General features: G+C 50.1%; 1 protein-coding gene across 1 annotated transcript; it reads left to right on the top strand.

The window, feature by feature from the left end:
- The first annotated feature begins 22,179 nt into the window (after nucleotides 1-22,179).
- LOC141946978 (coiled-coil domain-containing protein 183-like) lies at nucleotides 22,180-27,334 on the top strand. Its single transcript, XM_074877443.1, has 12 exons — nucleotides 22,180-22,521; nucleotides 23,210-23,377; nucleotides 23,507-23,611; nucleotides 23,803-23,925; nucleotides 24,319-24,432; nucleotides 24,574-24,634; nucleotides 24,717-24,817; nucleotides 25,084-25,244; nucleotides 25,631-25,790; nucleotides 25,926-26,051; nucleotides 26,304-26,388; nucleotides 27,047-27,334. The coding sequence occupies exons 1-12, from the start codon at nucleotides 22,180-22,182 to the stop codon at nucleotides 27,154-27,156; spliced, it is 1,656 nt and encodes a 551-aa protein (XP_074733544.1). The 3' UTR covers nucleotides 27,157-27,334.
- Nucleotides 27,335-27,536: the final 202 nt, after the last annotated feature.

The raw sequence follows: 27,536 nt of genomic DNA, 5'->3' as shown, positions 1-27,536 counted from the left end.
TCATTCTCAGTTTCTCCAGATCTTTGGACTGAAAGATGAAAATGAGATAAAACTGCTTCATGTTGGTTACATGAAATAAAAACAGAAATTAAATAGGAAAGCAAACCACAAATGCCATCTGGAGACGAGCATCAAATCCCACCCTGTTCAGCTTCCTATACCGTTAACTAAAACATGAGCTCTGGGAGCACAGGGATACTGGGCTCAGCGGTGGATGTAAGTCCTCATTTTTGGAGAAGGGCTTGGCCAGTTCTGCCCTGGCTGGCCAGGCAAGGCAGATCTTTGCCCAGCCATTATCCGGACTAACTTTCACTCTCTATTTGCTCTAAGGAGAGTTGTTCCAGTGATTCAACCTGACGGTACTCAATAGCTCTATTACAAAGGATAAAAGACTCTCTTTAGCAGGGAAGAGAAAGGAAGAGACAGAAACCAGTCTTTAATCAGAAACCTGAATTAACTTCCCAGAAGGGAATCCATGCGGACTGTGGCTTTTACTTATAAACCCATTTCTTCCTTCAGGCTTTTTGTATTTACAAGGAGAAGCAAAATCATGGAGAAAGGCAGTGTTTTGAGAATATCTTGACTGAGGGTTTCTACATAGCTGTGCTGGAAAGTCCAAATAGTGAGAATTAATTTAAACACCAAAGCATAATTCAGCAAATACAACTGTTCTCCCACAAAACAAAGAAGAAATCTCATCAACATCCGTAGAAGGTGGTCCTGCCGAGCTCCAAACAATCTGAACTCTCTTCTCAGGACTTTTGCAAATAGAGAGATTATTTCCATTTTATTCTATTAGAAGGGGGGTGGAAGGGTGAGCAACTGAGAAACTTTATTATATATTGAAAGAAGGAATGATTCCAAGAAAAATGTATTTTCGCATATGGATAAATGGATGGATATGGATATTTGAGACTCACACTGTGTTCTTCTTCCATTGCAACTTGCAAAGGCTTTTCATTCCGCTTGTATTTCATGTTGCAAGTGGATTATTTCCCTTCAGTTGATAAGAGTGTAATTCAGTCAGGCCTTGGAGATAGTTACTTCATTTCTCAAAAGGATATTTTGCATGGAAGGTTCAATTCTTTTTTTGCTTTTTTAAAAAACATCACCTAGAGCCTGTGGAAATCAGATATATTAGCAAGTACTAAATGGCTAATCACATGGAGAGCGAGGGGTAAATTAAACTGTGGTGGGATGAAAGCAATACTTTGCCTAACTATGAAGAGTTGTGTAACTCAATATGTAATAAAGTCATGTTCTGCCACTTTAGGCAGCTCCACTGGGCCCTCTATCAGCTCAGCAGCTCAGGTGAACACCTTTTTGCAACCAAGGAAACACTGCAGCAAAACCACCTCCTGCTTGTCTGCTTGTCCCTTCTGCCAGCATCTCTGGCTGCTGGACTGGCTGCTCTCAGCCTTCTGGCAACAGGAGATGCCTCCGGTGGGAAGAACACGTGTGCGTACGCTCATCTGGACACTGAGGCCAACAGGGCTCCTGTCCTGGTTTGAGCTCAGAAGGCAACTGCTCCCTCACCCCTTCCCCCTCAGGGCTGGGAAGGAGAAAATAAAGCAGAAGGCTCGGGAATCGAGGTAATGACAGAGAGGGATGACTCACCCATTACTGTCAGGGGCAAAAGACAGACTCATTAAGGGAAGAAGAAGAACAATTTAATACAGAGACTAACAACAACACTTAACAGACAGAGTAGGACAGTGAGAAGCATTACCACATTTTGAAAACACCTTCCCCCCACCCCTGCCTTCTTCACAGGCTCAGCTTTGCTGCCCATTTCTCTACCTCCTCCCCTCCAGCTTCCTGTGCTGCCCCGGCGTGGGTCCCCCCTGCGTGTTGCAGTCCTCCCAGTGCCGAACTACAACAACGAGGGCTTCTTCCCTCACAGTCCTGGCCTTCTCCAGGCGCAGCCCCCTGCTCCAGCGTGGGGTTCCCCACCGGCTGCCGGAGGGCACCTGCTCCATCAGTGACCTCCGTGGGCTGTGGGCACAGCCTGCCCTCTCCACACAGGCTGAGGGGGGTCTCTGCTCTGGCACACCCCCCCCCCCCCCCCCTTTCTTCCACTGACCTCGTGTTCACATAGGTGTCCTTCTCGCAACTCCTCCTCACAACTCCCAACTACTCCTCCGAGGTTCCCCTTCTTAAACACGTTATCAGAGGCGCAGCCACCGTCGCTAATTGCCTCGGCACAGAGCCAGGTCCGACTTGGAGCCAGCAGGGGCTTTGAGAAGCTTCTCACAAGGGGTCACCACTGTAACCCCCCTCCTCCACTGCCAAAACCCCGCCACACACACTAACCCAGCAGAGCTCCCGCCACCCATGTGGATATCCCAGGGACGGCTGCAGAAGGGGCTGGAGTGGGCCGGCCCAGTTCTAGGTTTAGCTCCCTAGAGAGGTGGGCTGAGATGCTGGCATCAGCACCTCAACACGTGTCAATCCCAGTATCAGGGTGTGGGTCTGGACCACTGAAACTGCACTGTGTGACTCAACTGTACAGTCCCAGTGCAGTTTCAGTCTCCTGCGACATGGCACGGTGAAGCATTTTTACCTAATGTCCTGCCCCCTTCCCTGACAGCAGTTTCAATACAGCCACCAGTTTGGAGACTAAGAGTTTGACCTCATGGATGTTTCAGTTGGGGTCAAGGCCAGGGAACAGCCCCTGGCCCTTTCTGGGTAATAAGCATAGACAATGCCATCTATATGGTGATATATGGAGATATATATGGGTTATATCTGCTCTGTGCTAAGAGACAGTATTTAAATTTGGCATGACAGTTGGCAGAAACCAGTTACATTGCTGCTGGCCCTAGAGAAAGGTCAGTCTGAGCCCCACTGTCTGCTCCAAACCCTCACAGCCTTTCTGGTCAGCCCACTCCACATATGGTCCAGAGGGAAAAACACTGTGGAAGAGGGCAGGCTTGGGTTCTGGCACACTGGTCAGAGATTCGTCGAATAAAATCAACAGCAATTTGTCCTTGACTGTGGGAGTGTCAGCTCTGCACAGCTGTGAGAGATTCAATATGTTGAGTCAAATCATGTGTTACTGGTCAATGATTAAGAGGCAAGTAGGCATTGGGCTGTCAGCCCTGCACAGCTGGGGGAGATTCAGTACTTAAGAGCCAAGTGGACATCAGTTGGTCAGCTCTGCTGGGTGAGCTCTGTTTGGGGAGATCGGCGAAGGTGGAGAGCTCTGCTTGGGAGAACTCTGCTTGGGGAGCCAGGCAGGAGCTCTGTCCTGTGCTGGCTTGGAGAAGCGTCAGCTCTACTCTGCACTGGCCTGGAGAAGCAGGAAGGTTTGGAGGAGAAACAGGCCTTGGAAGAGAGGTACCAGGCTGTGCTAGTGTGGTGAAGAAAATGGCAGCACCGAGACTGCCTGTATGGTATGGAACTGTTTGTGGGGTAAGAGCGTTGATGACCGTCTAGCTGCTGATTTGCTTATCATGAAGTCAGAGCTAAGGTAGCGAGAGCATAAGTATGTACCATTTTAATAATAAAGGATTTTCCTTCTGCACTTCAAGGGAGAGTCCGTGCCTCAGGTGCCACACTTGACTTCATGTCATGTTTCCACAGCTCTATGGCTTCCTTATAGCTCCTGCTGACTGACACAGAGCAAAGAGAGGGAAACTGCCGAGAGGGGTAGGAGAGACAGCAGGCGTGAAGCTGGGCTGAGCTGTGCATGTGTGGCACTGCCACTATCCAATTGCCCAGATTTTCATGGAACACAAGCCAGACGCTTGAAGCTTGTTCAGACAAGTGGCTCTGTCGATTTGCTTCTGTGGGGACTTGGAAGAGCAAAGCATATTAATGACCCCTTCCCTTTACAAGAAGAGCTCTGCTGTGGCAGAGGAATGATCAGAGACTGAACCACTTGGAGGGAGCACAAAGTGCCTCGATTTTTAGAGACCTTCATAACATCGTGTCAGAGCCCACTTCACTATGAATTTATAGGGTCATACCCTCTGACACGAAGGGAAAGTGAAGACTGTCATTCATACCTTTCAGGGGAGGGATCACGGCCAGTCTGCCTCCCTATTAAAATGTCACATATCCTTTTACCAACTCATAGCTTTGCATTTTTCCTATATGAAGCATTAAGTTTGGAGCATATTTTGTAGAAGCCTTCAATTAAACACCTCTGAGGACAATAGCTCATTAGTATGAGATTGTTGCTGTCATTCTCTTCATCCCCTCCTGGCTACTTCTATCTTGATTTGGGTGAATTACATGAGACTTTTCTGAGCTGCATTCCAATCAGATCTTCAGTTAAGTGCTCAGTGTTAGGGAGGGAAGATGGGCCGGAGGAGCTGTCACTGGAATATTAATGTGGTACATCAGCTCCAGAGAAGGGAAGGCTACCTGTGTGTGTACTGACTAACCTAGGGCTCTGTGCTGGCTCTTTTCCCTGCTCTGAAACTGGCTTCCTAATGTCACCCACCACGCTGTTCAGGACTGTAGCCAAGGACATATGTGATGTCCCTGACCTCTGGAAAACACAAGTGAATTTGTCTTCACTCCTCAAACTCTTAAAAAATATGACTAGCTATGCCTGTGAGGTGCTTAGCTCCCATATGGGGGAGCAAATCCATGTCAAGAACCATCGCCCCAGCTGTACAGGAACAGGGAAACAACCACTCACCAGTAAGTCTTTTAATCTGGTAAATCAGAGATGTTTTCAGTGAGATCCCAGCCCCTTCACTGGGTAGTTTACAGATTTAGTCCCATTCTAAGCACCTTAACCAAACAATGTGGGAAACTGAGGCACAGGAAAATTCTTTCACAAGCAAGTGTAACAGGCAGGAACTGTGCTGTGCTTCTCTGCTCTGTCCTGCCAGTTGCTTGAGGACGGGACTCTCCATCTGGGTAGTACGGGTGCTGCAGTTACCCTGGCTGAGCTTTGGATTCCTCTCCTGTATTGTGCATAAAGGCAGCTTAAATGTAGCCTGTGCATTCTCTGCATGACTACAAGGATCACAGGACCGTACTTCTAGAGCAGGTAGTAACAGTATTTGCACTTGGATGTTTGAATGCATGTCTGGGAGGGGGGTGGTGGGCTTGGAAGCATTATGCAAGGATATGTGGTAGTGAGAAACATCCTTTTTAATGAATGCTCATCTGCCTCGGGAAGGGCAAAAGTAGCAAAACTGCTTTTACAAATGACAGGGTGATTTTCCCCTACCACCCAAAAGAGACTGGGCAAATCTGTGTAGCTCCCAGTCTCTGGAGAAAGCTATCCTAGCACACAAAGTACCTGTGCTGCCTAAATACTCTTTCAGCAAAGAGTTGACTAGCACCTGACATGCCATGCGAATTAACTGTATGTGAGGAAGGCATCGCTCTGAGCCTTGCCCTCCCCTTCCTCACCTCTCAGCACAGGTGGGAGTGTGTGGGTGCGCAGGTGTTGTGAAGGGCACCAAACCACCACCTGAGCTCCTGCAGGTTCCACTGTGTGCTTCCCATGATGGAATTCATTAGTCTGTTTGACATGAATACTGTTTTCAGGTTAATATGTTTAACTTAATGAGGCATTTATTTTCAGCCTAAAAACTGTTTAAGAAGGTATGTTTTCTTCCAGTGAGTTCAACTGACGAGGGGATTAATAACAGGCTTGAACAAGCAGGCTAAGAAAATAAATCTAACAAACCCCTCTGCGCAGGTTATGAAGTGTGCTTGGATTGATCCAAGACAATCATTTCTGACAGTATGGAGAAAAATAAAACACATTCTCATTGCCTGCACATCTCAACTTATTTCTGCCGGTGGCTATCTGCTTCCTCTAATGCTTTTCTCCCAATCCCATGAAGTCTCTGACCTACGTAAAACTTTACAAGATCTTTCAGAGGTCAGAGGAATTCCGGTGATATACTGAATGAATCCAGACCTATGTATTAGCAGCAGAAGTTTTTTCCCAATCCTTCCCCAAATGAAGAAAGTGGGATATCACTAATGTACAGGGATATACTCCTGAATTTCTTCCGTCACAGGAGGGGACTTTGCACCACATTCCCCTTCATCCCTGGCCAGATGCAAAGCAGATGATCCACCTGCACATGGACACCACAGACCGATGCACTGACCCTGATCTACCACTAAAACAAGAGATGTCAAACTCTGTACTACCTCCCTTTGATTTTCGTTATAGGCAACAGATGGAAAAGGGAGTTCCCTTAAGGCTGTTAACATTATGAAGAGATTAGATTAGAAAATCTGATGGATTAATAGGGCATATTTAAGGTGTCCCCTCCCAGCTCTATTTGCAGCAATCCTCTCTCTGGGCCAAAGGAGCACCCTGGAAAATTAACAGCTAGGAGTATGGTGCTGCTAGAGTGGTTCCTGCAGCCTCTCCTGGTCACACAATTTCCTCAGTGCATCTCAGAACCCAGCAAAAAAGCACATTCTGTGCAGAGCAGGCCTTAGCAGACACAGGCGTGCCTGTCATGAGACAGGAAGACTGGGATGGCACAGAACTGCTGGAAGAACCTGTCTGGTCCTAAATCTGCTCCCCACTTGATTCTGGAAGGAGGGTCACCATCAGCAAGTCCAGGGCTGAATGAATAGTCCTGGCATACTACAGATATCTGCATTAGCTGGTCCTGTTTATTGACTGCCACCAGCTGATACAAAGATGTTTCTGATGTTTTAGAACTCCAAGGCTCAGCCTCACTTTTGGATGTTCCAGGCTCTGGTACCTGCACTGCACCCACAGTAAGTACACACCTTACTCCTACACTGCTCTGATTGTAAATTTGAGCAATTTTCAGTGTGGAGCAGATGTTGCAGGGAGTCTAAATTTCAGTTGATATCATAAATTTATTTCAGTGGTTGGTCTGGAATATTATGTTTCTCCACGATCCCTGTAGAGGGATAGAGAGTGACTCTGGGCTTCACCAAGTATTTATAGTTCCTGCCTGACAACACAGACATCCCATCCCCCCACCCACCCCCCCATGCAAAGCATCTGTTGTCTCTCATTTCCCATTTCAGGGTCTGGAATAGTAGCTTAGATGTAGCTCTCTAACTAGTAGGCAGCCAAAGTTGGACCCCAGGTGAGATTCATCTCAAAGAGACACCTCTCAAACAGGGGAATCCTGTCCTTGCATCTTTGTGCTCTACTAAAACAGTTAACTCAGATGTAGACCTTAGGATTTATTTCAGTGCCAGAGCTACAGTCATTGACAACCAAAACCTAGTTCCGCTACCATAATGCAATGATGAGTAAGTGCATGCCCTGTATTAGCTTTCTGTACTGATATCTCAGACTTAGAGAGACATGATTCTGTACTTGACTCAATCTCCCTCCGCTTCCTGACCAAACAGAACTACAAACCTATAGGAATTCACCCTCACTACAGAAGCAATGTAACAGTTATCATTTTTATATCAATACTTGCAAGGATTTCTATTCATTCTGTTCAATACCATCTCATTCCTAGTATACCACAATTTATTCTTTGTGATTAATTTTGGGTATTTTCTGTAATGTCATAGCCCAAATAACAAAATTAACTCCTTAAGCCTGTAAGGAGTTTCCTTTAATAGATAAACAGGGAACTGAGAAACAAATGTGTGGATGAAGTTGAGACAGCTAAAATAAGACTGAACTGTCTGACATCTCCTGCTGTTTCTTTTAGGATGCCCAGATGTGTGCATAAGTCCTGCCAACAATTTTTAAAAAGGGACCAAAACTCAAAAGCGATCACAGAGGACTGGCTGCAGATGAAGAGGATATTTGTGGACAGTACTGAGAAGAGGACATAAGGTGCAAAAAACCTGTCCCTTAGGATCTCTTATAATGGTATTTTTTTGTTTCCATTTCATTGCATCATTAAGCATGTGAACTTTCTTCCTTAAAATGTCAGGTTATTTGGAGAGAAACAAGCAAAGTGAGGCTGCTTTAGTCTGCAAAACTGAACTGCAGTATGCATCCAAAGGCTTCTATAGGGCGAACAGCATCGATATTAATACAGTTATATCACAAAGATACAGAAACTATTTTTCCTAAATCAACTCACATATAATTTGCCAAATACAAAAATCATTACAGTTAATCTGCCATGGATAAATGCCATCTTTATTTTCTTACTGAAACAAAGATTCCTGCACCCTTTGAGAACACTCACACCGAGGGGTCAGAAGCCAGACACACCTCCCACTGCACTGCGTGTATCCGCACATCTCAGCACACGGGCTGACAGCACCACCTCTGCATCAAGAGAAATGTCCTGTCTGTAGATGTGCCATCAACCTGTTTGTGGCATCCTGACTCCCACTGAATTTCTCTGTACTTCTGCTCTTCTGTAATTAAAATAAGGAGTAAGACCTTTGCTAAGTACATTGAGATCCACTAGTAACGATGCAGTGGGTGAATTTTGACATTCTTTTTTTCTAGTGGTTCTTGGAGAATGAAAGCTCTGACATAGCAGAGTTTTACCACCAAGTTCCTGAGTTCAGGAATACTCTCACAGAATTCAGTATTAACCCCAGATCAGTCCCTTTAGTGAAGCTGGCCTGACTGCTGGCTCAGAAACAGGGTGAATAATGCATGGGGAAGATACTGAAACTTGACACGAAACTTTCCCTTTGCTCAGAACTAAAGTCTGATGGAGATCTTGGCATAAAAAACAGGTTTAATTTGTGAATTACCTCCTCTGATAACATATCCTTTCCTACAATTCAAGAATGACTTTCTCGCTGATCGTTGTTCAAATTAATTTAGCACTGAAGCTTGCTATTAGCATTAGTATGTCACCATCCAGCACACAGCATTGTAAAGAAAAGGATCTCCTATGCATAAATATTCGTGCCACTTCCCAGGTCTCCAATGGAATCCTGATCCGTTTTGGAAATCTTTTAGCAACCTTCACAGAATGCAGCTAAGCAAACTCGCTTCATGTTTCCTTCAGAGATGCGTATCTCTCCCCAAGGAGGAAGGAAACTTCCTTCTGGCCAAGCAGGATAAGAACACATGCAACCTGTCTGTCTCTGTAAAGCATATTAATTGAATTGAGGATGAGAAAGAGGAAGAACTGTGATCCCCTCTGCTGGTGGATCCTATGGAAGGAGAGGTTTGACTTCTGTGGGCAGCTAAGGAGGCCTAGACAGTGGCAAAGCTTTAAAACTTAATAGGCAAGCTGCAGCTTTGACCAGAAAAAGTTCCCATTGCGATAGGAGCTTGTGACAGGGACATACAATTAACTGCTGCTTACATGACAGTCTGGGCTGGGATTTTCAATCCTAAATATTCTCAGTTCTCATTAACTTCAGTTATTGATTCTTGCCTGCTCTACACATCCTCAACCCTCAGTCTACATAGCTGTAACCTTCCAGGGGATACTGAGATTGAGGAAAGTGCTCCGTTTTAGCCTTTCTGGAGACTTCTGTGTAGGAGGTAAGGAACTAAACAAGAAAAAAGCACATAGGGAAGTTTTACTGGTATTTCAACATGTATAAAAACAGATACATCAGAAACCTTCCTTGTGTCCTTGTATTTCCAAATTCTCCACCTTGTGTCAGAAGATCTGCACAGTTAATCTCCACAACCAAACCGCACTGTCTTCAGGTCTCACCGAAGGTTATACCAGTAAGGTTTTGGCCTGACCTCCTTTACCTGTTCCTTACATTTGCAGACTTCCAGGCTTTCCTCTAAAATGCATTCGGAACATTAGTAACCTCCCATCGGGCTTGGCCTCTGGCATTCACTAAGCTCTCATGCTTCCTGGACCTACCTCGGTAAAAGTCTTGTCTTTCAGACCTTGCAGTGCAACTTTCAGTAAACAAGCTCCCTGCAATTGCTAGAGACTTTTCTGTCAGCATTACCTGCCTGTTGCTAATTAGATTTATGCAGGTTTGTTTCTGCTCAGAGATCCTTAAATATCAAGTTCCGTATCTCTTGGTCCCAAGGCATCTAAGTGGGAACCTGTTAGTCAACAGGATGCAATCTGGTGAGTTTGAACACATCTCAGATACTGCAACATGGCCAGGAAACCATCTGTCAAGTGAGCATCTTTGGCTTACAATTCAAACCGTTTTTTCCGCAGAATATGAGAAATGTAAAACATCCTTCTGCTTTTTTAGAGCAAGGACAGAATAAAGTCTTCCCTGATCACCTGATATATCACTGGATCGCCTTACAGTATCAATGATGAATCAATAGGGAGGAGCTGTATGAATGTTGGCTTGGACAGTTCGTGGATTGATAGGATTTGCATTAGAGAGACGAGAAGCAGTTTAGGAAGGAGGAGTGGAAATTCTGGTACCAAAAAAAGATGACCAAGAAACCTTTTAGTCTATCTTGGATGCTTTCCAGCTGAGAATCTGAAAGTGTTTCATCATTTATGGACAAAGGATACGTCTACTCTATAGTCACAGAGCCTAACAAATCGATAGTAGTCTAGCTGTCTGTACAGAACTCAGTGGGGGCTCATTTACCATCCTCAGGCTCACAACGGCCACAGGAGTGGGTGCATATCTTAAATTAAACACACAACAGACTAAGGAAGGGAGAGCACACGACTTCATCTTTATCACGTCTCCTCGCGTGACATTGGTTGAGGTGCCTGGTCCAGGCCTTTTGCTAGGGTAGATCCAGGCTGCAAACCAGCAGTGACGACACTGAAACACCACCGATGGACAGTGAGGTCAGAAGTGAGCTGTGACACTTCTCAGCACTCCCTTTCAGCTACCAAGTTCTTGTTCATATGGAGAAAAACAGGTTAAACATTGTGAGTTACAAGTGCTCTTTGATTCATGCAAATGTGAGGGAACTGATTAGTTGTTTGAGATTCCAACAGCAGCCCCAATTCTTCAAAATATATGTATGAAAGATCAAAAAAACCCTACCTATGGACATTGTAGAAAATGGGGCTGTTGTTAATCAGTATGCACATTTTGGTAAATTTACACAAGATTATAGGAAGGGAAATATTAATTCAGCTATGGATATTAATACAGAAGAAGAAGGAGCTCCCATTTGCAGCCTCAACTGTAGACAAAAATGCAATTCTTTTCAATGATATTATACTGGATTACACGCTGAACCACATTAACATACTCCCCAGTGTTTTGTGATCTTATAATGAAACTTCTATTACAAATCACCCATGAAAGAGATACTATTGTGGGGAAAAAACCACCTTAGAAAGACTTCAGGCTGAGAAAGCAACACCATATCAGCTGGTTTAAACTGTCATGGTCTCACTGACAGCTTTTGATAGGGGTCACGACAGGACAAACAAGTGGGAGGCAGGACTTGGAAAAAATTTACCCCTTCTCCTCATCAGCAACCACCTGTTTGGTGGATGTTCTATGCCACGGCATGGGAGAAGGGCTTTGCCACTGCTTCGCTCTCCCTGCAACAGCATTACACCCTCCAGATGTCTCTGAATGGAGTGATGATCCATCATCATAGCCAGATCAGAAAAATTTAGACACTCAGAGATCCATCAAAGTCCTGCAGCTGGTGACAACTTCTCACACTTCTGGAAAATATCACCATGGCTCATGCAGAGACCTGGTTGGTTGAACAGACAGAGGGTGATTACATTGGCTTGGGCCTGAGCTTTAAGTCTAACAGGTATTGAGCCTGACCACTGCTCTCTGCAGCTGAAGAGTAGGCTCTGGTGGACCTCAAGACTTTTGGGTCAAGTCACATTAACATAACGGGCAGCTCTAACTAGCATGGAGAGAAACTCAGTTCAGCCAGAGCTGTTTTTCTTGAAATTTGCTGTGATACCTTGAATTACATCCATTTAATTTAGGTTTAATAAGAATGTTGTTATAAGTTAAACAAATACCAGCAGATCACTGAAGACAAGGATGTGCTGCATTGTTGTAACTGTTCTGGAACAGATAATTACCTATTATATTATAAACCTCAAATATGTTTTTAATAATAATTGTTTAAATAACATACATTAGCTGCCTTATTACAAATTAACCTTTGAGAATCATAATTTACTATAGCAACACTTGCACATTTGGAAACCCAGAAGATAGGAGCAGTGTCTAGTGGTGAAATCTGCAAGTTAATGAGTCTTCGATTCTTTTCAAGTCTCTGCCACAGCCTCTCTCTATGATCTGGGTAATTTGACTTTCTACATCACCCTAATGGTATTCTTTCCATTTTTGAATGAGCATCATCATCAGCTATGAGCAGAATGGATTGTATGTGCTGTCCTGGTCCTTCAGAAGAGCAGGACAATATTTCCCGATGCAGAGGACACCTCGTGAACAGCAAGACCAGGTTCAGGAGGGAGGGAGGGCAGCTCTACACTTAGTGCTCCCACCTTGAGGCAGGCAGCCTAGAGAAGGACTCCATCCCATGAGAAGTTACAGCATTAAAGCTGAGCCCAAGGATAATGACCTTTGCAGTCCTTTGAAGGTTCAGAGTGATCTTTGGGATGTCTGTTTTCCTCTCTGGAAGCTGGAGCTCTGACCTATGCATTGAATGTCAACCAGGTCATGCCAAGATGTACCCCAGACTCTCAAAGGAAACGCAGCTGCTTTCATTCTTATTTTGCCCCCACTACCCCACGGTGTAATTCTCTGACACAAGCACAGTAATACTGTACCCTTGTCACTCTAAAGCAAGATACACATGATCATTCTTGGAAAGAGCTAAACCTCCCCCTCTCAAGGGAAGGGCTGCCTTCCAGGGAGTTGTCTCGAGTCCCTGAATTTGCATTTTCTGAAAATTAGTATAGTTGACAAAGCACCTCCTTATCAATAGCACTGCCTGGGGCATTGCATCCATCAGATCCAAAGCTGTTGGAGTTGATAAAAAATCTCCCAACGTCACTGGGAAGAAGATCTGACCCTTTGGTTTCCCCTGCAGGATGCATGTTCAGCAGGAGGTAAATGTGTGAGCAGAGTCACTGAACTATGAACACTCCCGCCTTGTAGGAGGCCGTCCCACCCCATGGAAACGTTCCCTGATTAGTTTTTAATGAAAAACAAGTTTGCATCAAAACTAAAATTACATTGTCAGCAGTTAATTATCACTTGTCAAACAGAGCACAGGCTGCATTGTGGATTTAATTCTCATGTAGTTTTGTAAAACTGCATTCCTTTGTGTTGCATGAGTGAGCCTCTTTTTGTGAAGAGATGTATGTTGTTTGAACTGCTCTCAGTGGATCCTGGTATTTAAATGAGCTTTTGATTTCCTGGAAGATGAGAGGCTCAGTGTTTTTAAAGTGGCTCGTCTGGAGATCAGACAGCACAATATATCTTAATGATTGTTTACATTGTACTTTCATACTGACAGAACACTTCTTATCCTCAGGTGTTTCATAAACTATTTGTAGCTGTGGGTCTACTGCTGGATATACCAAAGTATTACTCGAATGGCTCTAAGAAATGTGTTTGATAAAACACAGTTTTTGGTACACCTGAGATATCCTCATTTCTTCCATTTAAGGAAAAAGATCATCAGAATATTTTAGCATGTTGGTTCTTTCACAAAGTCATTTTGAATCCTTTGAAACAGAACCAGCTTGTGAATTTGGATGTTCTTTCTGACACTGTTCACATTTTGTAAACAGTCCTTCTCTTGGCTTTCAGAAAAAGTGAATATGAAAGACTGTCAAAAGTAGACTTGCTCTTCACCAGGAGAGGGTTGAGTTTCTATGGTCACGGGGTGAGTACCTCAGCAGCTCCCTGCTGATGCATTTGTTAGAATCTCCTGGGAAGGAAGGTGATGGCCTCCCAGCTCCTGGTGACTGTCTCAGCACAGGAGACTGCAGTTTGAGAGTGGAGGCCACATTAAGGGCATTTCCCCACTGAGAGAGCCTAGGAGATCTGCACACTTTGCACGCTAATCTGCAAATCTCTTGGCCACGGAGTTAAGGTTCACACACCCAGTGTAATCCCAACAACATCTCTGATACTTCTTATTGAGAGGGTGATTGGCACCGTGATCTCTGCAGCATCTGATGATGTCCCCAAACAGCCAGGCCACCATGTGGTGTCAGGCTGTGGCAATAAAGTGAGCAATGGCAGAAGAAATGAATAAAATATTACACTGTTACACTACAGACTATGAAAATTACCCTCATCCTGCCAGAGTGTACCCAATGCAGGACATTTTCTTTTTGGCAGCCTTTACTTCTTGCCGGCCCATGGTTTCCTTTGTCCGATTAGGACTGTAAATGCAGTCATTTAAATGAAGGATTCATGCAGCTTGCACCTACTAAGTATCTTCCCATTAACCAGATGACACTCCTGCTTTGCATAAGGCAGGGATTCCTTTATCTGGCATGATTAAAGGAAGCAGCACTTTTGAGATGCACCTATAAATTTTTGCATTCATTTAAGTCACAAATAGCACTAGCACAATGGACAGATTGTGTCTAAGGCTGGGAAAATAAAACTGCCACATGATATTGATTTAAGTGTCATCCGACCATCCGCACAGTTCAAAAACCGGAGTACATCTGTGTTAGCACAGCCATCGATAAATACACTTTGGGGATTCCATCCTGGGCAGGCAATGGGATGTGCCTGAGACTGTAGTTTGACTGTGTGGGGAATTATTGCAGAACCAGAGTGTAGGGTTGGGGAGTCAAAATGTTCCAGCAGCAATGAAGAGAGAAGTATGCAAAGGTTTGAGCTGCCAGCCTGCACACACTGGGTGTGCATGTACTCGAATGCACGGCTGCATTGCCCCAGGCTGCAGAGGTTATTGTGTAGAAAAGCCCTTGGTTACTGGAATAATTCTCTGTTGTTGAGGATTTCTGGAAGGTAAACGGCAGAGGTGTTATACTTCTGACTTGTTTATTCCCTCACTACAGCCAGGGTCTCTCTGACTGTGTCTTAGGGTGTCCCTTTCTAGCCTTGGCCTTTTGTCTGAAGTTGGTCTGCTCAATTTTTGTGATCCTTAAGGATAAAGTAGTTCATGGCGAAAACTGAGTCTTCATCTGAGTTCATGCTGATAACACAGTTCATGATTATTCTGGGTCAGGGATTGTCTCTTTTATGCTACTACGGTGCTTGTGGCTGAGTCTGGTACTCGGTCAGGGCAGCCACAGCTCTGGAAATTGGTGACACCCTCTGCTGCTGACCCATCTGTGAGCCCCAGTGGGACATCCCGTACCCTAAACCTGGCATCAGTTTTAACCACGCAGTCCTCGCACAAGGAGTTCTTGAGACAGGACATTAAAGCAAATGAATCTTACCTGGCTCTGATTTTTCTGACCCAGAAAATCTGTTCCCAGCATGATGTGTCAGCAAGTACTGGGAAGTGAGTTAAGTGTAGAGCACTGATATGCTGTAGTGAGCTGGCTGGAAAGCTGTTGTATGAAAACACACCCCTCCTTGCTAAGAAGAAATGGGAATTATTTAAGAATTCCCTGTTACTGCTGTGTGCTGGGGGTACTAGTTGGGGACTACATCCCCCCTGTGTTAGTGTGGAACAGACATCTAGTTCTGGGCTGTCACAGCAGAGCTGGTCTTGTGAAATGTGTGGGATCACCGCTGGATCTGGGATGCAACTGCTTTCCAGAAGAACATGAGGAAAGCTGCATGCTTTTGGCTGAACTCTGCTCTCTAGGGGAGCTAGAAAGGTGGCTGTAGCAAGCTGGGGGGAAGGAGAGGGCTCTCTCAAACAGAGGTGAGCCCAGTGCTGGTGGGTTACTCAGGGCTCTCGGGCAGTAAAAGGAGGGGAGGGCTGTGTCGGCCTGAGTCAGGGGATGGGGCACAGTCCAGGCAGAAAAGCAGGGATCTGAGCAGGTGATGATCGTTTCAAATGCTGCAGAGTGCCTGGGCACATGGAGGTCTGGAGAAAGGAAAGAATGGGAACTTCTGGAGTTTGGGACTCGGAGGGCAATGAAGAATGTGCCTTCAGGCTCAGGGGACCGAGTGCGGGGCTGTGGCAGTGGGACGAGGCTGTGCCTGTCCAAATGCACAGCTGCCTGAACCGTAGCCACCAGCTTCCAGTAGCACCATAAAGTGTGCAGGGCGCGATCTGTGCCGGAGCTGACTGTAAAGTGTCAGGTAAACCTGTTCTCTGATGATTGAATGCTGGGGCAGCCTTGCTCGGGTTGGGAAACAGGGAGCTTTGGAGGCAATACTGTGACAGCAGGAGTGCTGTAAAGCAACAAGAGGGAGCAGTTTGTCGAATTGCACCGTCAGACAACGCGGACCTTTGATGTGACAAAGGGAATTGCTAGAGCAGAGGGCAGAGGGCATGGAAATTGTGTCCTAGGTGGCTTCTTGGGGAAGACTGACTTTTTGTCAAGGACTTGGCTTGCCCACTTCCCACTGAGCTTTGGGATGCAGATCTCAGAGCTGGCTCCATTTAGATGGAGCTCTGCTTCCGAGCGGCCCTTCAAAACCTTGTGGAGAATGTACCCGCAGGGGGGACACTAATTACCTTGTATTTTGACCATAATGGTATGGGGAAAAGAACATGGTCAGCTGTAAGGAATAAATGAGATGTTATGTCTGATGACTCCCAGATCTTATTTTTCCTGGGTGTTAGGTACGCTGTGGAAGGCAGGAGGAGGGAGTGGGAGCCTGGGTCTCCTCAGCTGTGTAGGTGCCCCGTTTTTAAATCCTGGCTCAGCAATGGGATGCTTGTTAGAAAGCAGGGATCAAGAAGGGAGACCTGGGCCAAGCTCTTTGCTGGCAGAACTGTGCTGAACTCTGTGCCCTTGCACCAAGAGATAATTTGCCTCCCAGTGCTGGAGGGCTGAGCAAATGCTCCCTGCGGATGGGAAACAAGTTGCTCTGTCTCCCCCCTGCCCTTTCCTTTTTCCTTAAGGAAAGAGGGAAAACCCTAATGAAGACAGGATCCCTGGCACAAAAGGGGAGCCATGTGGAGTTATTTTCAAAACTCGCAGTACCTCTATGGAACCAGAGCAGATGAGGAAGGTCAGGGTGGCTGAGCTTTGGATTTAGCTTCCGCTGTGGCTCTGACAAGCCCATGAGCCCATCCTGCCATACATGACCGTGAGCAGCACAGCCCACTCGAATACCTGCCAAAGTCAGTGTGTGGGAGCAGAGGGAGCTGCTCTTCCCCAGGTTCACCAGCTGGAGAAGAGATGGTGTCCATCCTCACCCTGCCTCGGGGCTGTGGCAGTCACCTTCAGGAGACGAGTGGTCTTGGTCTGCATCTGGGCAGTGGAATGGGATATTTGCCCTGTGACACAGAGGTACCTCTCGGGCAAAGCAAAATATTTAGAGATTTTTTTGACGAATTTTCATTTTCATTCTGATTTCATGCTGCCTGAACTGTTTTGTCGAATCCTGACTGTTCTCCCCAGCTGTCCATCACCCACTCTCATGTTTTGATGGCTTTTGTCACAGACAGCCTGGTAAAAAGATCTTGGTTATTTTCTCTTTCCTTTTTTTCCCCTTTGAGAAGTCTCATGAACTTTTTGCAGCTGTCCTGACTCTCCTCCCCTGTCCTCACTGCAGCAGTGTGGCAGTTAGAGTTGCCCCCCCGGGAGGAGGTGTGCTCTGCTGGCTGTTAAAGAGTTGGCAGCGCTGTGCTCTGTGCTCATCTCCAAAGCTTCTCTGTTCCCCCTGGGCAGTGGATTTTAGTGTTCTGCCATTCCGAGTAAAGTAACATCTGTACAAATACAAAACCTCTAGCTCATGGATTGGGTTCGTGAAGCCCTGATTCTTTTAATCTCCTTCGGAAGCTCTATTGCCCCACATTTTCTCTCTCCCCTCTTCTCTGTCAAACTGTTTCACAGCTGGCCTTCTTCCCCAGGCTTTGCCTCGTCCCCTGGTCAGACTCGAGCTGTTCAGTTCCTGCAGGCCCAGGGGCTGTTGGGGGATCTGAGCTGCTCAGAGACAGCAGGGCCTGATCTCTAAAGGAAGCAGATTTTGTGGTCTGACTCTGATCTTGCTGAAGCTGCTTTTGTCACCCTTTCAGAAACCAACCGAGGGCTGAATCAGAGCTGGCCGTTTGCTGAAGGTACCAAAGAATGGGGGGTTTAGAAGTCAATGCCTAATCCTGTGGACAACCTTAATGCTGTTTGTTTGGTAACTTGTCGGAGGTATTTTATTGTGGGTTTTGTGTAAGGTGCTATAAAGCAATCCCATGCAGCTGGAAGCCAGAGGCAAGACTATTTATTTCAGGGCTTCGAAGATCTCTACTCCCGGGACAGCTGTCTCGCTGCTGCAGTGGTTGGGTTTTATTTTGCTTTGGAAAAACTGAACAAACACTTTCGTTCCATTTCCTTTTCCCTGAGGTGGGAGAATTCCTGGAAGTCTCCAAATCGAGTTAAGGGGTGTCTTCATCTTTTTTGCCTGGGCTGGGCTGAGTGCAGCTCCCAGAAGGCCGGGGTTTGGAAGGCTGGGAGCGCTGACCCGACCAGTCCGAGAGGATCCTGACAGCAGGGCTGGGCTGCAGATGTGGCTGCAGGTACTGCGGGGAGATGCTGGGTGTCTGGGTGGGCTGACCTGGCTGGTTTTGTTGTTTTGAGGGTGCTGTAGTCTCTGCACCAGCTGCTAATAAGGTGTTTTCTGTCGGCAGGGCTGGTGGCCCATCAGTCTGTGTTCTCAGAGATGAGCCCACAGGAGTCCCTCGCTGGGGCTTGGCTGCAGAGAGCTCTGTGGTATCTCGACAGTGTTTGACATTTCCCAGACAATGCTTAAACCTGCCAGCTGACGCTGTTTAACACTCTCCTCTGTCAGAGCCTTCCAGCGGGGATGCCTATCAACTCTGGCTTTCCCTTCAAAGAATTGTTACCAAAAGCTGCTGTATCTTTGTCACTTGCCAGATGCCACCAATGAATCTCTACTTTTGTTGCTTTGTGCTTTTACATGTTGCCTTTAATTAGGATGTGTGCTCATCTGTCCAGGGGCTGATGGGCAGCTCTCTGGTGACCAAATCCCAGAGAAAAGAAGGGAGTTTACTGTATTACCTCTTGTACTTGAAGGAACAATCCTTTAGCCCAGGTGTCTTTGGATGTGTCTTTTGGGAGGGGGATACCAGGCCTCCAAATCCAGCAGTTCGTCAGTTTATTCTTTGTCCTGTTTGTGTTTTGCTTCTGGCCCTTAATCTGCAGCGGCAGATTGGGGCTGCGTGATGCACAGAGGTTCAGGGCAGGGTCACCTGTTCCTCCAGGACAGGATCTGCTGATTCAGCTCAGTATTTTAAGCAAGATGGAGCCGAATGAATCCTCCTTGTAGCAAGAGCTGGTAGCCAGGATGGATGAGGAGTTCATTCACAGTTACTGAAACACTGAAGGAAATTCAATTTGTACATTTAAAATTGCTTTCTTAACCAGTGTTTAACGTCTTGGGGTCTCAAGGGTTAAAATACCCCTGGCACCTTGGATCAATCTATGGGGATATAAAAGTGCTCTGGATTAAACAGGCAAATGAGTTAAACAGCACTTAGCTGATTCCCTGGCTGTGAATAATCCAGCCAACCCTGTGCTGAAGACATCTGGGGCTCGTCTGCTGTTCGTAGTGGAGGTTTCGGACCCTTTCTCAAAGATGTCACCGGTCTGTAAGTTACGGCTTTACTGACCAGAAGGTAGGAGGCACTTTGGGAGTGGCCCCTTGTGATGGAGACTGGAGACCTCTGCTCTTCTGTCCTGGACGTCAGGCAGTGGCTTTCACAGTGGTCCCATCTCTCAGCTCAGCTCTGCTTTCTGTCCTGAGGATACAGCTTTGATTTGCCAGGGCTGAGTGAACTGGGACATCCCCTACTGCAGATCTGCACGAGACATACCCCTCTAGCAAGGTACAGGACAGCCTTACAAATACAGAAAGCTGAACCTCCCACTAATTACTCAACGGGAATGCAGCAGGCAGAGCTTTTTGTCTAGATTGCATCCGTGCTGCTGTTAGCTTCAGGAACCCAGTGCTTCCAGCCCTGCATCTTCCTCCCCGTTCTCCCCCATGCCCTGGGCAGATCTCTGTTTCAGGGTTGGCCCTGCTGTTCCATGAGCTGTGCCCTCTAGGTGTGGTTATCCAGTGTTAGGACAGACTTTGGGTGCTGCGCTGTGTTGTTGCAGTGGTTGTGTCAGTCAGATGTGGACAAGTCCCAAGTGCAGATGTGTGGTGACAAGTGCCCGTTATTTGGCCCTGACTGCAGGAAGAACTGAACCCCTTCAGCCTTCTCAGTCTGGGTGGCAATGAGTGATGGAAAGCAGTTGCGTACTTTCAAGGGATCAGTGAAAGGAGGATGCTTTGCTCTGCTCCCTCAACTAAAATGCTCTGCTGGCAAGCAGCAGCTCTGGGTTTGCCTTGATTTTTGCAGCGACTGCTTGTGTTTAATCTGCTGCGCTGTTATAAGCAGTCTCCCTGCGAGCGAGAAACTTGTGAGTGGCTGAGCTGAGATTTCCAGGTTCCTGATCAGAGGAAAGGCTGTCCCAGCCACATTGGAGTTGGGTTCCTGACTGCATCCCGATAGAAAAGATTATTCATCCAGTGGGAAAAAAAAACCAAGCCAGAACTGCTGTTTTATCGAGTGTTTGACATACCTTAGCTGAGCAGATCTTGGCACTCAGTACGAGTTACAGCTCTGCTTTTCTGAGCCCATGAGCTGGGCTCACTTACAGCTGGCCTGACTCTCAGGAATGCTGCCTGCTTTCTGACTTTTCCTGCCCCGTGGGCCTTGGGGGCTTCAGGAACCCTTTTCCTCCTTTCCTTTTCATTATTTACCACATGCTCCATCAGGTTGTAATAGCACAGTTAAGCTTTGGCATGAGGAAATTATGTTCCTCTTGCCACTGGCCTGGCTGGAGCCTCAGTGCCAGTGGCGCATGGCCAGGTAGTCTGGGTCTGCATCTGTGCCCGCATGTCGGGGGTCATTCTGACCCAGCTCATTGAGGCTGAGTCATGAGAGGGTCAGAACTACCAGAACAACAGTGGGTTCGTGGTTTTTAAGAGGGGTGTTGTTACACATCATCTGCTGTAAACAAGTGTGCGGAAGAGACCCAGGTGTGAAGCACGAGGCTTTGCTGGAAAAGCAGCTTGTGTGGTTGTGTGTACGGAACTGTGCTTTGTGCCCCTTGAGAAGGTGAAGCACTGAGTCATTTCTGACTTGTCTTTGGCCTGTAATTTTGGGAAGTGAGGCTTTGGGTCTAGAGGGGTGTTCTGCAGGGCTCTTGGATATCTGTCTCGGTCTGTTTCCCTAATGGACTGGTTTACATTATCTTACAGCCAACAAAGATTGATTATGGTAGAAACCAGGCAATCTCCTTTTGACTTTCATAATATATTCTTATGATAATCTAATAGTTCTGAAAAGCTGGTTGATGTCTATCACTGGATGGGTTACAGACCAAAACTGTTCATTTGGGTGCTTGGAACACTTGTATGTAGCTCCCACTCTGGCAGAAGGCAGGTGGGGAAGGGGCAAACAGGCACTTTCCCACGCAGCTCTGCAGTTAGCACTGACTTCTGCTGGCTATGAGCTTGCACGTCGTCTTTGGCAACATGGTCTTCCTGGGAAGACTAAGCCAGGTGGGGAGTTGTTTCCTTGGTTTCTGTGTTCAGCACCTGCAGCACAACAGGGTGGCTGCAGGTTGAAGATCCTGAGTTACAGAAACTTAATCAAAGCTGGTTTGCGAGCGTGGTGCTAGGAAGGCAGTTTCCTTCTAAAGTCTTTTTCTGCAAGTCAAACGTTCGGGATTTTCTCCGGCAGAGGGAGCTTGGTTTGATTGATGAACAAACACATGTACACGCTTGCATTTCCTGCCCTATTTGTAGTTCACAAGAGTGCACGGTGCGCATCAAAATAAACATCAGTGCTGGCAGCTGGTTTGCTCCTGCCTGTTTCAATCGGAGCGTAACTCCCTGCACCACCGTTTCCTGACTGATGCGCTGACATTTCCAAAGGTGCGTATCTAGGGAGATGGCTCTGGGCATTTGAAACAAGCTGGCAGCTCCCAGGAGAGCGCCGCTGCTGTGTTTGGATACAGGCGTGCAGCTGTTTTCCCTGAAATCCTCCTCGCCCTGTTTCTGGTTGGGCTTGGGGGGCTCCCCCGGCTGGGCGGGTTGCAGCTGCCGTAGCCATGGTGATGGGAAGGAGAGCGGGGATCTCCCCTGCCCGCCCTGCCTTCTGCTGCTCCGGAGAGCTTGGTAACTGATTATGACTTCATAAATGATCATGACTGTTCCGTGCCCCGGCGACGGTTACCAGGCACAGGGAGCTCGGCTATACCTGTGGTCACAGCCCGGGCTGTCTCCAGTGCGCGAGGAGCTGCGATGGCTGCCACACGCGCGGCGGGGCTGAAGGGCCGAGGCAGGAGCACCAGCTCCATACAGGGCCGGAAGGCAAAGCTCAGCCAGCACGCCCAGGAGCTGCGCACCATCATCGCCTCGCAAGGTGCTGCCCCTTGGGTTTGGCGGGGACGGCCCAGGGCGGGCGGGGGGCTCTCGGTCCCCCCCTCGTCCTGCGTGGTACCAACAGCACCTTCGTGTCCTCCAGAGCAAGAGAAGAAGGCTACCCTGCAGTTCTGCGAGGAAGAGCTCCACCGTAAGAGAGAGCTTCTCGCACACCTGCGTGAGGCGGTGAGGGACGTCCGTGCCCCGAGCGGCGTCCAGAAGGTACCGGCATGTCCCGCCTGCTGTGCCCCTGCCTGTGCTGGCCCTGCAGAGCCAGCTCCCCCACCGCTCCTCTCCAGGAGCAGGCAGCACCGGGCAGCCAGAGAATGTGACCGTCCCCAGGTGGGGAGCTCCCTGAGCAGATCCTTGGCCCCAGCACAGCTCCTGGTCGTCCCAGCCTGCGTGTCCCCAGGGCTGCCCGGCTTCCTGAAGGCTCCAGCTGCGTCCCTGGGAGAGAGAAGCTGTCTCTGCCCTTCCCTGCCTGTCCCCAGGTTATGACCTGGCTGTAAGGCCGTGGGGACAAGGGGCGCTGGCCCCACGGAGCTGCCTTTCCCCGGGGCCCTCTTGCAGGGACAGGGCGGTGCCACCGCTCTCTGCCAGCAGCCACATCTGGGGCACCAATTGATGGATTTTATTGGTGCCCAGCCCCAGGTCTGCACTATGCAGAGCCCCTAAGCCCGACCCAGCGCTGCCCTCAGCACATGCCCACCTCCACCTTAGCCCAACCAGCCCCCTAGAGCAAAGCTCTCCCAGAACCCGTCCTGCCAAGGGAGCGACGATATCCCGGAGCAACGTCCCGACATCTGTGGCTCTACCTCCGGGGCAGTTTTCCAGACAGGACCCTTCTCCTGCGAGAAGGTGCCCAGCGAGCCCTGCCTCCAGCCTGGCCAACGCTCCCATGTCCATCCAGGTGGCCCAGGAGAAGCTCCAGGCCGAAATCTATGCCCGGGTTAACACCTGCAACATGCTGCTGTACCAAGTAAGGCAGCGGAGCCGAGCCCGGGACGAGCTGCAGAGGCGGCTGCGGTGGCTGCAGGCTGTCGAGAAGCAGGACAAGCAGCACCAGGAGCAGCTGCAGGTACCCAGGGCCCCTTCCTGGGGTGGCAGCACCCGTGGGGGGCCTTCATCCAAGCCCTGCACCCCCCGGGTGGGTTCCAGGCTCGGCACGCGGGGTCACCCCGTGTCCCCCCTCCCGTCTCTGCCCCAGGTGGTTCGCCAGCTGGAGAACAGCATCGAGAAGATGCTCATGAAAGTCCACGCTGGACAGAAGGTGACCGCCCTGTACCTGGAGGTGCGGGATGTCCTGAGAAAGGTGAGCTCCTCCTCACTGTGCCATCCTCCCACCTGCTCCCCCTGCCAAGGCAACAAGGTGTCCAAGGGGCTGCTCTGGTGGGATGCCCTGCTGCATCAGCCAGGTCCTCCTGCTCCCCTCCACCCCCTGTCACAGTGCAGGGGACCCCTGGGACTCAGTGGGGTGAGGTGCTGTGACTCCCTGTGTCCCAGGAGCTGGCCCACCTGCCTCCGCACCTGGACCTCCTGTGTGGGACAGCCGAGCTGTACGATGGGGAGCTGGAAGACGTGGAGCTCATGGCTGCGGATGCCCTCAGAGCTGCTGCTGCAACCAAGGTGAGATGGTCCGGGGAACCTTGGGGCCCTTTCCCATACTCCAGAGCCCACAGACGGCACCATGCGCCCTGGCTGGGGAGTCTTCCTGCAACAGAGACTCAGCTGGGCTTGCCCACAGCACCCACATGCCTCCAGAGCTCCTCCTGGGTCTCACTCTTGGGCCAGACTGCCCTGGGGCTGGGGACAGCCTCCCTGAAGCACCAGCCACGGTGAAGGCAACGTGCACATCACGCTCCCATCCTCCAGCCCTCCTGGCCCACTCTCCTTCCCAGCCTGGTTAGGTGGTGTGGGGGGGTTGTCCTTTTTGACACTGGTCACCCCAGAAGCTCAGCCGGCTCCCAAAGGTCCATTCTGGCTTTGGCAGTCACTTCTCCCTTCTCTGATACGCTGCAGGAGGACCTGAAGAAGGTGGAAACCCAGCTGCGGGCGGACAGAGAGTTCAGGTACCACTCCCAGGCTGCGCAGGAGGGGCACGTGGAGGAAGGCAGGGAAAGGCATCTGAGAGAGGTGAGCTGCGGGGACCCGGCACAGGCAGGGTTGTGGGCAGGTGACAGGCACCAGTGCCGAGCTCCCCGTGGGTGGGGGGCCTGCTGGGCCAGCTCCCCCAGGGTGCCAGCAGCTCGGGGGTGACACTGAACGTTCTTGCAGCAAGCCGGGCACAACCTCGCCACGGACTTCTTGAACCTGCACCTGCAGGACCCTCTTGCAGGTGAGTGCCTGGCGGGGTGCACGGGGGTGGGACGTGGGCACAGCTGCAGGCAGCATTCCCTGACGCTTCCCTCCCACCCCAGGCACCCAACTGGAGGCCACCAAGTCCCAGATAGAGCACGAGGCCTGGGTCGCCACAAAGATGGAGAAGGCCAAGGCTGCGGTGCCATGCTCCCACCTCTGGGTAACGTAAAAACCCATCTCCGTTAAAACGCAGGGCTGCGCCAGCCCTGGGGAGCCGAGACCTTTGTGTCCTTGCGGGGTTCTCTGCTCTCCTCCGCCCCTGCAGCCCCCCAGACCCCCTCTTGTGCAGGCAGGGATGGAGCTGCTTTTCTCCATGCCATGAACCTGCAGCAGTCTGTGGTGCAGAAACCTCCCCGAGGCCACGGCCCGGCTCCTGTACCCTCCAGGAGTGCCACGGGCTGAGTCCTTGTGCTCTCCCCTGGCCAGGGCATGGCTGGCAGGTTCCTGGCACAGCAGAAGTCCTCGGCGGAGCTGGAGCAGTATCTCCAGCAGTGCAAGGAGAAGGAGCAGGCACTGAAGGACACGCTGAGGAAGCTGGAGCTGGAGCACGCTGAGCTGAAGTTTCGCCAGCCCCCCAACACCCACAGGTGCTGCTGGCCTTGGGACAGTCGTGCCAACTGGGCTACCACCCTTGGAGGAGGGACATGGGCATCCTGGGTGTCCCAACAGGGCGCCCCTTCCTCCGTCCCACTGCAGCCACCCACCCCTCCTGCTCTGGGAGGATTTCTGAGCAGAGTGCTCCCCCAGCGCTGGTCCTGGCAGAGCACCCAAAGCTCCCACTGTGGGTGGCAGCAGGAGGACCCTTGCTCCTTGCCTGGCATGGGGAGTGGGACCAGCAGCGTGGGGTTGGGTTGCAGGCAACATCTCTGCTCTGCAGGCGGTGCGGGGGGCGAGACGAGCAGTTTTGGCAACAGATGTGGGGTGTCTCTGCACCCCTATGCAGTTGTATGGATGTGAATGTGTTTGGCTGCAGGAAGCTGGAGGAGGAGCTGAGGAGGAAGTTGCAGCAGGAGGAGGCTCGGCGGGAGCAGATGCGAGCCCAGATGCTGAGGGACGAGGATCTGCTGTTCCAGATTGAAAATGCCACCAACAACCTTGTTGTCCTTCTGCGTGGCATCACCGTGCCCGGCCAGGTACCCGTGCGGTGCGGGGGTGACCACGGCTCCAGCCGGTGCTTGGGGGTGCAGCGCGGTGACGCTTGGTGCGGCCACTGTCACCCCAAGAGGCTCTTCTTCCCACCAAGGGGGTTGTTCTCTCTCTGATTCCAGGACTCTTCTGCCAAGGCCCAGGGGGTGCACGAGAAGCTCCAGCACTGTAGGCAGAGGCTGCAGTACCTGGTGCAGCGTGTGGACAGCCTGCCCCGCAACAGCCACAGCCTCGATGAGGACGACAAGGTGCGTGTGTGGGGGCTCCATCCCTGCGGTGGTCTTTGGGGACCCGCACAGGGCTCTCCCAGGTGGCCATCCCAGCTGTCCTCCCAGCTGGGAGGATGGAGGTGGCCCCAGGGAAGAGCTGTGGAGCAGCTCAGCCCCAAGTGGCACTGGGTGCTGTGGGGTGTCCCCCACAGGGGGACATGGAGGTGGAGCACCCCTGGGCTTGGAACACCCCCCTCCCCTTCAGCACTTAACCCAGAGTGTCTTTCACAGGCTTTTGTGAAGGTCAGAAACCTCCTGGAGAAGACAATGGCGGAGGATCCCCAGAACCTGAAGATTTCCTTGGAGGAGACAGAGAGTAAGAGAGCACAGCGGGGACACTTCCCCCAGCGACTGTCCCAGCCCCTGTCCATGGGGAGTTCTGAGCGCCCCACTGTCCCAGCAGACCCCGATCCAGGAGTTGCCTCCAGACCTTGTCTCCAAGGCTTTGAGCACGGGGGGTGGCTTTAGGTGGGGATGTGGGAGAACGATGGCAACCGGTGGGGTGGTAAGCGCTGAGCCCCAGCAGAAACAAGGAGAGATGCTGCGGGGCAAGGAGGGGGCCCTCGTCTTCAAAGTCCCCTTCGCTGGCTGTGAAGAAGAACTAGTGCTTGGCTCTGCCTGGGGCCTCCTCTGATTAGATGCTCTTGGAGCAGACAAGGAGCTTTTGGCAGCTCACCGCCCTTTTATACCAAAGCGGAGGTGAACCCACCGCCCCGCAGCTCCAGACCTTCATGGGAAGCCCCAGCAGTGTTGGGGATGGACCCCAGCAGTGGCATCCCCAGGTCCTGCAGGTCACCCTGGGATGCTGGGCTGGAAGAGCCCGTCAGCAGTGCCTGTGCCCGAGGGCCTGGCACGGGGCTCTCTGGGATGCCACCAGCCCTCCAAAACGGGCCAGATCTCCCCGGGGACACGGGAACAGTGGAGGTGGCCCCGCAGACCCTCCCCAGCCTGCTCCTCTCTGCTCTCTCCTCCAGACCCCCCTGCTTTTGATGATCAAGACCACGACCTTGTCCTCACCCGGGAAGACATCAAGAAGCAGGGGCTGCGCCTGATAGAAACCAGCAAGAAACATGGCAAGAAGTAGCGGTTGCTCTACGCACAGGAGCTCTGGATGCCTCCGACCACTCCTTCTGCTTTGGATGCCCCCGACCACCCATTGTACCCTTTTTCTTAATACAGCAAGTGTTCTTAGGCTTAATACAGCAGGTCTTTGTCATTTCTCCCAAGCCTACAGTAGAGCTGGACCGGGAGCTCCTCGGTCACTTCTGTCAGCCAGAACGCAGCAGGGTCAACCCCTGAGGGGTGCTGAGCTGGGTTTGGAGGCAGCCCCATCCCCCTGCCCCTCGCCCGCCCAGCTGCTCTCCCCGCAGAGGTGGGGATGGGCTGGGCCGGGCTCAGCTTTCCCAGACAGAGCAGAGCTGGGGGCAGGCTGGCTTTCTCCCCCTTGGTCCTTCCTGGGACCTC

Source organism: Strix uralensis, chromosome 9 (assembly GCF_047716275.1).
Source record: "Strix uralensis isolate ZFMK-TIS-50842 chromosome 9, bStrUra1, whole genome shotgun sequence".
Taxonomy (NCBI): domain Eukaryota; kingdom Metazoa; phylum Chordata; class Aves; order Strigiformes; family Strigidae; genus Strix; species Strix uralensis.
Note: the sequence above shows the minus strand (reverse complement) of the source record. Positions and strands in the feature narration are given on the sequence as shown.

What these genes read in the sequence shown, in the direction of transcription:
- LOC141946978 (XM_074877443.1), top strand. Translation starts at nt 22,180, where the DNA reads ATGGCTGCCACACGCGCGGCGGGGCTGAAGGGCCGAGGCAGGAGCACC. An exon ending in GGGAAAGGCATCTGAGAGAG is followed by an intron (nt 24,433 to 24,573) that starts GTGAGCTGCGGG and finishes ACGTTCTTGCAG; the next exon opens with CAAGCCGGGCACAACCTCGC. An exon ending in CAGCCCCCCAACACCCACAG is followed by an intron (nt 25,245 to 25,630) that starts GTGCTGCTGGCC and finishes GTTTGGCTGCAG; the next exon opens with GAAGCTGGAGGAGGAGCTGA.